This window comes from Hevea brasiliensis, chromosome 4 (genome assembly GCF_030052815.1).
Source record: "Hevea brasiliensis isolate MT/VB/25A 57/8 chromosome 4, ASM3005281v1, whole genome shotgun sequence".
In the NCBI taxonomy this organism is placed as follows: Eukaryota; Viridiplantae; Streptophyta; class Magnoliopsida; order Malpighiales; family Euphorbiaceae; genus Hevea; species Hevea brasiliensis.
Genome location: NC_079496.1, coordinates 17,294,354 through 17,307,563, shown reverse-complemented (window position 1 = coordinate 17,307,563; position 13,210 = coordinate 17,294,354). Strand labels below are relative to the sequence as shown.

General features: G+C 29.0%; 1 protein-coding gene across 1 annotated transcript; it reads left to right on the top strand.

Annotated features, from left to right (window-relative positions):
* Nucleotides 1-5,546: 5,546 nt before the first annotated feature.
* Nucleotides 5,547-12,016, top strand: LOC110641965 (probable ubiquitin-conjugating enzyme E2 26). Its single transcript, XM_021793870.2, has 8 exons — nucleotides 5,547-5,776; nucleotides 5,876-5,957; nucleotides 8,259-8,393; nucleotides 8,495-9,427; nucleotides 9,523-9,586; nucleotides 10,610-10,749; nucleotides 10,832-11,143; nucleotides 11,462-12,016. The coding sequence occupies exons 1-8, from the start codon at nucleotides 5,733-5,735 to the stop codon at nucleotides 11,753-11,755; spliced, it is 2,004 nt and encodes a 667-aa protein (XP_021649562.2). The 5' UTR covers nucleotides 5,547-5,732; the 3' UTR covers nucleotides 11,756-12,016.
* Nucleotides 12,017-13,210: the final 1,194 nt, after the last annotated feature.

The following is a 13,210-nucleotide window of genomic DNA, read 5'->3' as shown; positions in this document are numbered from 1 at the left end:
GGACGCTAGCAATGGAGGAATGTGGGGTCCATGAGAAGATGGGTCGGCGGGGGGCCCCAGTATGCATGATAGGAGCACACGCCTCCCTAGAAAAAGTCCGAATGAAATCCTGATAATGGAGGTGCTTGGCAGTCTATCCTCCTCTCATGTCTATTTCATTTCTCTTTCCTCAGAAACTATATTTTTCTTTCTTTGAACAATTCAAGAAACTGTATTTGCAGATATCAATCTTCTTCTACTCTCCTCATTGATTTATTCAAGAAGATTTTATTAATTCATTTTTTCCTGTTTGGTTGAAAGAAATTAGAAATATAGAATTCATTTGGATTAGAAGCAACTTGGAAATGAATTCTTACGATTAATAAAATACAATTTAAAATGTTAAGTGAGAAGGAAAACACATACAGAATGATACTCTGCGCTATTGGCACGCATTTATATGCTTTGTATACAGTTGGAATTATATAATAAATTAATAAATATATATATATATATATATATATATATATATATATATATATATATATATGTATGTATGTATATGGTGTAATGAGTGCACATGGGTGGGTCTCAAAAATCTATAATCAGCTTGTAAATTTTTTTTAATTATAATTAAATATTTACTTATATTCTAATTATTATTTATTTATCATTTCATATTAAATATTAATATGAAATAAGAGAAATACTATAATTTTTTTATTTTATAATTTTTTATTATGATTTATAAAATAAAACTATTGCACAATCAAATTGAATTAATCTAATTGATAAGATTATGATTTTTTTTTTTATTCATGAGCATTTGATTTTAATGATGAGTATTATTATTTATTTTGAATATAATTGAATTGATGTGAAAAAAATGTTCTTAAAATCACTCCAATAATATTTTAATATTGATGTATAGAAATGCACTCTTAAAATCACTCTAATAAAAATTTTAGTCTTGAAATATGAAAATTAACTTCAGAATATCATTAACTAAAAATATCAAATTAGAAAAAAATCTAAATGTTTGTTATTTTTTCACTTTTAATTAAATATTTTAATTCTATCAATTTAATTCTCAAATTAATAAAAATTATATATATATATATATATATATATATATATATATATATATATATATATATATATATAGATAATTAAATTTCTTCAGCTATATTATTTATACATATTTTGAGTTAGAAAATTTGAGTGTTTTTTTTTTAATTTTTTAGGTCGTAAATTTAATATAAAATAAAAAAAAATATGAATTATAAGTGTGAATAGAGAGATATTTTAAAGATTAAGATTACAATAATATATATATATATATATATATATATATATATATATATATATATATATATATATATATATATTGTTTAAATATTAAGATAACAATATTAGATATATTATTTAATTATTAAATATTTTTCTATTGAAATGATATTTGTTAACATTAATGAAAATATTAAAATTATTAAATAAATTAATAAAATTAAAAGGATAAATTAATCATTTATGAGTAAAAAGATTTAATTTTTTTATCAATTGATGAATTTAATTATTTTCATTAAATTCATTGTTAAAATTAAAAATAATATAAAATGTATAGGATTGAATTGATAAAATTTTAAAAAAAAAATTGATTAAAATTACAAAGTTTTAAATTTTTTTTATCAATACACTATAACATAATTAAAAAAAAACGAATAATAAAATCATTATGTTGAATTTCAAATTATTATAATAACCACTAAAAAACAGCAGCTTTCATTTATCATTAACTTTTAACAAAAGTAGTAAAGAGAATATGAAAAATAATGTTGATAAAATCAATTTGGTATAATCCTATCAAAAATTTATTTTAAAAAAGAAAGAGATTTATTCAAGTTTTAAAGTAATGTGAGATAATACATCATCTCACGTCTAAATATGAGCATTTGAAGCATGAAATTTGCAGACAAAAATATCTACGGATAGCTTAACATTGAAGTAAGATAGAATCTATCATCATGTAAGAAAAATAAATCAAATATAATTTTACCTTAAATATAACACAAATATCTTATTCCAAACCAAGTGCTTATATAAGCTGGCATTTGAATATTGGAGAATTTTACTATTTAAAAATTATTCCTATCCAATGCATTGATAGTTACTTTGGTATGCAATAGTGATATCTAGACTAGACCTGCAATTTTGGTGATATATAAACCACACCATATTATGCATATATTTAAATAGGTATAAATTCCTCAAATATTGACCATCCAAGTTTTCAAAAGATTCTATTTTGACAAGACTTCTTAAGAATTAGATACATATTCTCCATCTTTGGATTAATATATAATCTTCTTCTTTTTTTCTTATTATTTGTTAAATAAGTATTTATTTTCTTGATTTAAAAAATAAAATTTATATAAATATTTGACTATATATATATTAATGAAAAAAGTATAGGTGGAAAGGAGACTCTCACTCAGTTTAGAACCAAGTCATATCAACAATCTCATTAAGCAATTACAAAGTAGTTTATAATAAATTGTATATAAGGAATTAATAAAACTTAAACTCTTAATTGATAAGACTTTGTTGAATCAATGCATCATCCCTAAACTCTTTCTAATCAACCCACTTAAAAAAAAAAAAAAGAAATGCTTACACTCTTTTGTGTTATTAACCTAATTAAACTTGAAATTAATATAATAAGTGCAATTTTATTTTTATTTAATTACATGATTTTCCTATATTTAGGTCAAGAGCGATATTCAAGTAAAGTTCTCTAAATAATGATAACTCTAGAATTTGAATCTTGACCTTATAGGTAAAATTTGTCTGAAAATCAGCTCCACACCATTAATCCAACCACTTATTAATTATAATTTTAAATTTTATTTTATTTTATAAAAGACTTATTTTACATCATCTCCAAAGTTGGGATATCATTTCATTTATATTTAAAAATTAAAATTAAATAAATTTAATAATGTGATATTAGACTTTCATGTAAGTAATAAACTATTTAGAAGTTGCATAAGGCCATGACAGGAACTAAAATTGATATGAGGGATATCTTTGTGGATAGGAAAGCAAGCTCAAGTAGACCAAACCATTCTTCTATAACTTTTGATTGTGATGTTATAGAGACCAAACAAAATGCTAATGTAACAATTGCTTGTCCAAATAGCCAATATTATTTTCAATTTAAATTAATTTTCCAATCAAATAAAATACAGCCTTACATATATGCAAGTCTTCAATCTCTAGATCCATCTTCTACTTGTGGTAATATTTAGACATCATGCTTGTCCTCTTCTTTGCCTCTTCACTCACTCTGGTTGGATTTCAAAATAGAATCAAATTAAATTAAAAATTATAAAAAGTAAATTAAATTGAATATATAAAAAATTTAATTACATTAAATAAAAAAAATTTAATTTAATTCAAATATATTCATCAGTTTTATTTAATTTAATTTTTTAATTTATATAATTATATTTGATTTATTTCTATATAAATTTTAATTTTTAATTTGATTTGATTATTTTAATAAAGAACTGATTAAAAATTGAATCCACCAATCAAATAAAAGTTTAAAAGCTTTATTTTTTTTTACTTTAAATAAAATATAATTAAACATAAATTTTGAATAGGCCTAAACATACAGGCCCAATAAAAAATATCCAAGGCCTAATGGGCCTATTAAAATCTCCAGCAGCAAGGAAAATATGTGTATCGTCAAGCAAACACATCTCATAATAAATCTTTACAAAGGTATTTGATTTACTTATTAAATATAAATGATAATCGATAGGTATCTAAATAATTAAATTAATATTTTTGATAAATTTATTAAAAAAATAATTAATAATTAATAGAGTACTTAATAATTATATTTTTTTATTAACTTTATAAAACTGATTTTTTTTATTATTTAATAAGAGCACTCTTAATCGTAATCCTAATTCAACTAATTCTTTCATCTTTAATATTAGCACTATTTTTTCTTTTTAATTTTTTTAGCTTTACAAATCAATGTCACATTAATATATTCTAATTTTATTATAATGTTTTTTTTATTAGTGATATAGAAGACAAAATATTTATTTATATAAAGATACATTTGTTTACCTATAAAATTTAAAATTATAATATTATTTTTCTAATATAAGAATTGTAGTGTTTCAAGAAAAATATATAATTACTGTATTATTTTATAATTACATTTTTAAAAAATATTTAATTTTTATTTATATATTTTGTTAATAAAATAAATTATATAAATATAATACATATTTATTTAAATAACAAAATAAATCATATTAATAATTATATATTTATTTTAATAATAAAATAAATTATATAATATATATAACATTCTTATTGATCATTTTATATATTAATAGCAACAGCGATACATAGTATTACAAAAAACTTTACATAAATTATTATCGGCTATTAATTATTTACTAACAATAACTACTACTAGTAGTATCTGCTAGTTAAATTAAATAGGCCTCACGTATTAATAAGTCCAATAGTTTATCAACTACTCGAGATTTGACTTAATAAAAATTTAATTAAATATAATTTATTTTATTAATTAGTCAATTTTAAATTTTTTTAACAAAGAAATCGAGCTCAAATTTATTAAATATACTCGGGAATTAAAAAATAAATTATCGTTAAAATTTAATAGGGCTTTTATTCTTATATAATTTATACTACTCCATCGTTCAAAATATCAGCCCAATATCATATGAGCCTGCCCCGTTACAACCAATGTTATTAGCATAAGAAATTAGGTTAAAATTTGTATCGTTTGTATTTCATTGTAGTTTACAATGTTATGAATATAATAATTTTATTTATGATTATTTTATGAAATAATATATTCATAATTATTATTAAAATTAATAGGATTGTTTATGCTTCTTATTTTATTATTAAAAAAAATCACAAAATAGAGAAATAATATTCCATTAAAGTTTTGGTCGTTGAAAAAAAAAATAAAAAATCATGCATTGTCATTGAATTGGTTTTGTTATGCACCCTCATTTCACTTTTTAAATGTCAAGTTTACCCTTTTATAAAGCAAAATCATTTTTGCTTTTATTTATTTTGATAGATAAAGAAGTTCAACTAAAACTAAGCACAAACAGCAATGGGATAAGCTCTATCATGATCCAGCAAAAAAGTAAACTAGCCAGAGGGGTGCTTTTATTTATTTATTTTTTTAATTTACTCAAATATTCTTCTCCACGTATTATTTCAAGTGATTTATTACTAATTATTTCATATTTCACCGCATGTAAATAATTATTAAATATATATAAATTTTTAATTTTAAAGATTAAAATAGAACTTTTTTCTATTTATAAAATAGATGAAAGTTTGTGGTGTTTTAGTAAATAAGAAACTGCAAGGGAAAATTAAATAATTAAAAAAGACCAATTGACCTTGGCGTGTCAGACTCGTATTCTATGTATGCAGACATCCCTTAACTGCGAAGGCGCGAAGTTAAAGCCTCCAAATCCAACCAAGCTCTCTCTCTCTCTCTCTCTCTCTCTCTCTCTCTCTCCCTATAAAACAGATTACAGTTAACAAATCAAACCCAAAACCAAACCAACCCAACCCAACCCAAAACCCGATCTTTTAAACCACCCAAGCTGCTAAGCTTAAGCCACTGCTTGCTGGCCGAGCCGTTCCCCTCTCTCTTTCGAAGAGCCGATCCATCTTACATGCAGCAGCCGCCGCCGTCGTTACCCATTTCCCAGAATTCCAGGTCTCTCTCTTTCTCTCTCTCTCTCTCTCTCTCTCTCTCGAAATTCTCTCTTTTTTAAACCTTTCTTAGAAACCTCTGCTTCTCTGTCCCCGGAAGCAGGAAGCGGCTGCTTATGGACCCCGACGTGATCGAAATCCCACATCCGGTTTCTCACACTAACGGCCAGCCTAAACTCAAACAGGTCTTTCCCTAAGGAATCTTCTTTACAAAGAAAAAAAAAAAGCTATTTTCTGTAGTCCAGTAATGATCGATCTTTCTCTTCTGGAATCGTTGCTGTGTTCATGGATGATTGTATCTAATGTCTATCGTTACTATCTATTCTCTATTGTCTGCTTCTATAATTGAATTCCATTTCTTTCAAATTTTTGCCCTTTCTATTAGCTCAATTGTATTTTGTGTGTATGTGTGTGTGTGTTTTGTAGTTTTACTTCAGTTTGGCAAAAAGACTTTGTCTTGACTGATAGTAGGTTTCTGGTTTTAATTATTACATTATTCTTCTTTTTAGATTTTTTTTTTGGGGATTGAGTTGGCTGTTGCTGCCATTTTTGAAAGGTTTCCTTTTGGGTTTTAGTAGTGTGAAGGGTATGGATTATCTAGTTGTTTACTTTCTAATGCATGTATCATGCTAAAGTCACCTCAATCTCGGCCAATATAAATAGTCCCAGAAGTTGGTATAATCAGTGTTCCTTTGTCTGTATATATGTATATGTGTTTTGGTGATATAAATGCATATGTATAGTTACACTTGTTGGTGCTATGTCAAGTAGAATATTTGATGTAGAAGCAACACGTCAGACATGAATCCTTATTTTATGGATGTGAGGAAATTTTATGTTGCTTTTATTTACCCAACGATTTTAAAAGGGTGATTAAGATGGTTTGGGCATGTTTAGTGCAGAATAACAATGGTTTTAGCATGCAAGAATGAGCATATTAAAGTTGATGAAGAGAAAAAAATGAGTGATAGACTTGATGTGGGGTGAAGTAGTGGAAAATGGTTTAACAAATTTATACCTTTCTATAAATATAATCCTAAATTTTATAGAATATAAGAAAATGATTTATATATAGTCAATTCCAATTATATTGGATGGAACTATGTAGCTCTAAATTGATTGGAATTAGGAAAAAAGTTCCGTGCTGCCTCTAAATTAGAGTGGGATTGAGGTTGAGTTGAATTATTTGTATTTCAACCTGCAATTTTGGTAATAAGATTGTATTTGTCTTATACATTTTATTAGAGTCCAAGTTGTTAGCATTTCATGTTGCTTAGGAACCAAATAAATCCTTATAAAAAGACTATAAGGTCTTTTTCATGGTTTATATTTGGCTGAAAATTTTGGATAAATTTCACCTCTAGTACCTAAACCTAGAGCATTGTAATAGTATGGTATATAAACTTCAATTTGTAACATAAAAGTCCATGAACTTTAATTTTATGTACATAAAAGTCCTGCTGACTTATGATAACCAGTTCCCCAATCATAAAATAGTAAAATGACTTTAATAACCTTAAAAAAAGAGAAAATAACTTACATATTAACCCTCCCCCAGTGGGGTCTGAGCTGGTTAAGGTTGATGTTAGGTACAACTTTTTCTACCTTAGACAATTTGTGAAATCAATTTTATGAACTGATATAGACACTTCTGCTGATCTATAACCAATTAAACTATGGGTTATAGTTTGTCTGGTATTAACTTTGTTTTAATACTAATGATTGAAATCAATTTTAAACTAGAATTTAACTAAATATGGAGTTGATCTATGGTTATTTGAAATTAATAATAGTCAAATGACAAAGACCAAATTAATAAATTATTTTGCATAGAGCTATTGAAGCATATTTTGTAACTGAGCAAATAAAGTGTTATGATTTTAAAATGGTATTCTTTTGAAGGTAAATCTAGAATGTAGAAGGTTTAAGTGAAAGAAAGAGAGGTGAATAAAAGTTTTACAACTGATGGGTGGGAGGGGATAAGGTAGCTGGCCAAAAAAAATGTTTATTGTTATTATATCAGTAACAATCGCTACAGCTTCTGCATAGTGGGTGTGTTACACCGTATGGGTTCTTAATGGTATTGGTGCCCTAAAATTGTGTATATAAAGTTTGATATGAGGTGTGTTGGCTGTTTAATACCCCTGGTAGTTGCTCCTTTTCTTCCACCCTACAGCTGAAAGCATCTTAATGACACTACCTTTTCTTCATGGAGATTTTGAATAATTTGTATTAAAATGATTTACAAATAAATAGAGCTAATAGTTCATGTTTGAGGTGTGGCTTTTATCTTTCCAAGCCCTAAGCATATTTAGAATAGTTGTGTGCCTAACTGAATGCATGATGCCCAAGGATTTGGAAGGGCATTAACCCTGGGATGCAAACGTTGCTCCTTAGGGGCAAATTTACAAACTTTTCCCTTTTTTACTGATTTCTTTTTGTCAACTAGATGTAAATTAAAAAAAAAAAAAATCAATTTCATGTAGGTTATACTTCATGAAGTTATTGATGTTGACAACGATGAAGAATACCCTGATGTCATGATCCTTGATGAGAAAGTTGACTCAAAAAATAAAGGGATAGCTATAGAAGATAATTCTGAAGGTTACAATCAAGCTAAGGTAAAATAGAAGTACAAATGGATTCCTCTTCAACTGTTCTTTCTGCTTTAACTTTTTTTTTTCTTAATTTTTTTTCATTTAATTTTTTCCTTTTTCTCTAGGACACTTTGGCCAATTATCTTATCTGTCCTTCTAAAAGCTCTGCCCCAGGATCACATAAAACAATCATCATAGATGGTGTTAGTTCCGATTTGTTATATGAAAATGATTATTTTGATTCCTTTTCTGATGACTTCATGGATTTTGACAAGTATGCATCTTTACAAGCCCACTTCGATAATGTGGATATTCCTCCTGGAGTGGAGGCACCTGTTCCTTGGTTGCTGGGTTCTGCTCATAAGACAATGAATACTCTTGATGAAAGTGATTCTTTGACTATGAAAAATAAAAAGAATTTGAATGCTCTGGGTTCAGGGTCATTACAACCTACTGATGTTTGCAAGAAGCCTGCTTCAGTTAGTAGTTCAGGTTTCCAAATTACAGTGGACTCTGCAAGTCAGGCTTCTGGTGCAGACATATCCTCTCCTTGGTCTGTTCACAATAAGAAGAAATTAAGCGCTTCACAACATGGGGGGACCTCTACAAATCCTATTCCTACAACTCTCCCGAAGAAAAAGATACCAGTTACTTCGAGTAGTTCCATTAATTATAGTTCTCTGAGCCAATTGCACAAAGTGGCAATTCCTTTTGGTGTTGAGCCACCCCAGTTGGGACACGCATTCAATTTAGATGATCTTATTAGTCCAAGTTTTCCTGCAAATGTGGATGGATTGAATCACCCTTCTGTAGTAGGTCCCTATATGTCTTGGTTCACATCTAAATTCAAATCTTCAAACACTAACCATACAAGTCACTCAGATTTCTATGATCCATTTCATGCTGAACATATTCTTCCTGAAGAAGGTGTAAGAAGAATTCCGACAGATGTAAATGAAGATGATATTCTGAGGAAATACCAACTTTTTAAGCGGTTTGATACAGTTGAAGATCATTCAGATCATCACTATACTTCTAAAGGTTCTTCAACTAAGCAGGTAGCTAGTTTTAGAAGATAGAATTTATTTCTTCTTTTATGCTTTCTGATCTTCTATTTCTATGTAATTTTAGTTTTCGGTCCATTTTTTCCCAGCCACACAAGAATTGGTCCAAGAGAATTCAGGAGGAATGGAGAATCCTGGAGAATGATTTGCCAGGTAAGTTTTATACTTTCTTTTTCCATAAGGGATTCACAATCCCTTCCAACGTTTCCTGTCCTTCCTGATGAATTGTTTCTTATGAATATACTGATAGCAGGAGGATGTTAATGTTTTCAATTGAAAGTAAAAACTGACTTTATGGTATATATCAGAAAACCATGTTTAAAACAGCTAGGAATATGAATGACTGAATCTTCTTAAGAATATTTAAATGCTGGTTTCTCTGATAGGCTTCCTATGGATTAGGATTTTTCTGTTTGGCATTTTTAATATTACTAGTTCAGGTTCCAAAGTGCCATGCAGGTGGGAATGGGATGCATAAAATATACCAATAAAAGAAAAAGAAGCCATTTGTAGTAACAGAAGAATAAAGAAAACTAGTTCTATGTTTATGTTTACACTAATTTTACATGTGAATATTACAATTTTTCCTGCTTGATTCATCATTTCATTATTATTACTGTTCTGAACTTCATAATTCTATTAGCTATTATAATTTTCAAATGTTATGGAAATGCCAAATAGCTGCCAGCTGTAGGATAGGCTTTTTCCCGTTAGAATTTCTTTCTTGCCGGCGAAAAAGAAACTTTTTTTTTTTTTATAATTTTTGAGGCTAAGTTCAGTGAACTTTTGCTCTCTCTCTCTCTCTTGATGAGATAGGATCCCTTAGAGAAATTATTTATGAAGTAATTTTTAATAAATTTTTACCCATAAATTATGCAATATTTTACTTTGGTCAGCATTTGTTTGGGCAATAACATGTTGTGTTTAGGCATTTGAAAGTGTATGTGAGCCTCCTAAGATAACTGTGTAACTAAGTGGATGCAATAATGACTTTGGTAGTCACTATAAGCTCCTCGCTGTTTTGATGTAGTATAATGCATAAAAAAACAAAGAAATGGGTAAAAAAATTGTTCATTGGGTCTGTCTGTTGCAGAACTATCTTTTTTTTTTTCCTATTGAAGTTTTGTATCATTATTTATTTATTTATTTTTGGTCCTACTTTTATTTTGTCAACAGATACTATATTTGTTAGGGTTTATGAATCAAGGATGGACCTATTGAGGGCTGCAATTATTGGAGCTGAGGGTACTCCCTACCATGATGGTCTCTTCTTCTTTGATGTTTTCTTCCCTAGTGGTTATCCCAGTGTACCACCGGTATGTGATTGACGTTGTGTATGATAGTGTTTGCATCTTCTATTGTAAATTTGTCTCATAATTTGGGAATCATCTGTGTTAGCTTGTCTACTATCATTCTGGTGGTCTTCGAATCAATCCAAACTTGTACAGCTGTGGAAAGGTATGCCTCAGCCTTCTTGGCACCTGGCATGGTAATGAAAATGAGAAGTGGCTTCCTGGTGTGTCGACTGTGCTACAAGTTCTGGTCTCCATACAAGCACTCATATTGAATCAGAAGCCCTTTTTTAATGAGCCTGGATATGAATATATGAGTGGCTCACCAAATGGTGAAATACAATCTCAGCAATACAATGAGAAGACATTTATGTTATCACTGAGGACAATGGTATATGCAATGAGAAGGCCACCAAAGGTATGTTTTTAAACCATTTATTCTAGCCATTGCCACTAACCATTGGTATTATGGGTTTAATATGACTGGAAATATGAAGAATATGTCCTCCTTACCAACTTAAAATTATCATTATAATTATTTCACTATTAGTTTCAGGAAGTAGCTTAAACCAGTTATTAGTTGTGACTTTGTTGAAGAATGATCTTGCTGCAATTTTCAGCATTTGTTATCTGTAATGTGAACTTTTGTACTCTAGGAAATTATATCTTGATGGGCTTGAAGCTTTCTTATTTCTAGATTCAAAACCTAATGATTCAAAATTATGGTTGAATGCAGCATTTTGAGGACTTTGTTTTGGGCCATTTCCACAAGTACGCTAATGAAATTCTGGTGGCATGTAAAGCATACATGGATGGTGCTCAGGTGGGGTGTCTGGTCAGAGGTGGGGTTCAGGATGTTGATGAGGGTGACAAGAGCTGCTCAAAGGGTTTTAAGGACTCTTTACCCGGATGTGTTGAACTGCTTTTGAAGGAGTTTTCACTAATTGGAGTCAAGAACACCGAAAAATTCCAAACTTTGGCAAAAATGGGGAATAATCGAGTGGGTAATCTGCCCAAGGCCGCAATATGAATGAGTTCTTGATCTCTGAATGATGAATGAGTTCTTGATGAGTAGTCAATTTTGAGACTTGATGCAAAGCGTCTTAACATCTCTCACATGGAAGTATAGGTCTCTCCAATTTTATATTGAAAGGTTCAAAATTTAATTATGGAGAATTATATCCTTGTTTCTACAAGATACATACTTTCAAATTGTACAGAGGTGTAGATATGGATCAAGGTCCTTGGATGGAGACTATAAAATATTATCTAATTAATTACATCCCTATCATGGCGCAGTGTCTTGTGTGTATTTTTAGTATATATTCTAATAACTTGAACGATTTATATTTAAATCTTGTGTTGTGTAGAAGTGGTCTAAGTCTTGCAGGAGCTTATATCTTGACAGTCTTGGTCCCTTGCTGACTTGTGGAGATCATGGAGAATGTTACAAGGCTAACCATACATTGTATAGGTAAATGATAACAACTAAAGTTTAATTCCAAGTTAATTAGACTTGATTTTTTGTCATTCAATTCTTGGATACCAGATTTACATAAATAATCAAAACTTACAAATAATTTCTAGAATAGAATTTTTTTTTTCTTTTCAAATCAAACACAATATAAATTTCAATTGAATTTCGTAAAATTTTATGAAATGGAATTTGACGAAACAAGCTCTAAGCTAGCTTTAGCATATGAACGTTATAGTCTTTAAACATGGATTGATGAAGCATTGAAACTTCATGATCACCAGTTCTTGTTCTTGGTCTTCTCACCGTATCAACAAGCCAGTGATTATCTTCATCTATTCTTTCACGCATTTCCTTTTGTTATCTTTCTCTTCTTTAATCTCTACTGTGTCGTATGGGAAGCCTAGTCTCTTGTTCTGACCATTGCTCTTTAATCATCCCTGACTCCACTCCGAATATGAACACAAAACCAGTTAAAAATAACAGGGAGGGAGAGACCCAACGAGAATTCTTTCATATGAGATTTGACATGTCAGTTAGAAGTTCTGACAGGAAAATTGCACGGGGTTATGCAATTCCCTTCTCTATTGGTAATCAGTTTTATGAGAAGCATTTGGATGAAATTTCTATCTCAAGTTTAAGGCCTGCAAATTCTGCAGTTAATGCAAAGTTCAGTAGTCTAGTCAATATAAGCTACAAGACAGGATTCACAATGCCTCCTGGTCTAAATCTTGGTGAAATAATTTCTTTGTTCACTATACCTTCAATTTTGAATGAGGTAGAGATTTCTGCTGAAGGGATCTATAATGATAAATCAGGAGGCTTGTGTATTGCAGGCTGTAGGATTCTGGACTTGGATAATGAAACAGATTCTTCGGACTGCGAATTCTTCTGAAATTTCAGTTGCATCCATTGGGAGAAGAGAAGAATGAGAGTAACATTAAGGAGTGTTGAAAGCTTACGGGAAAAAACTGATTCTCTTTACTTTGATCCTTTGGGAACATTTTCATC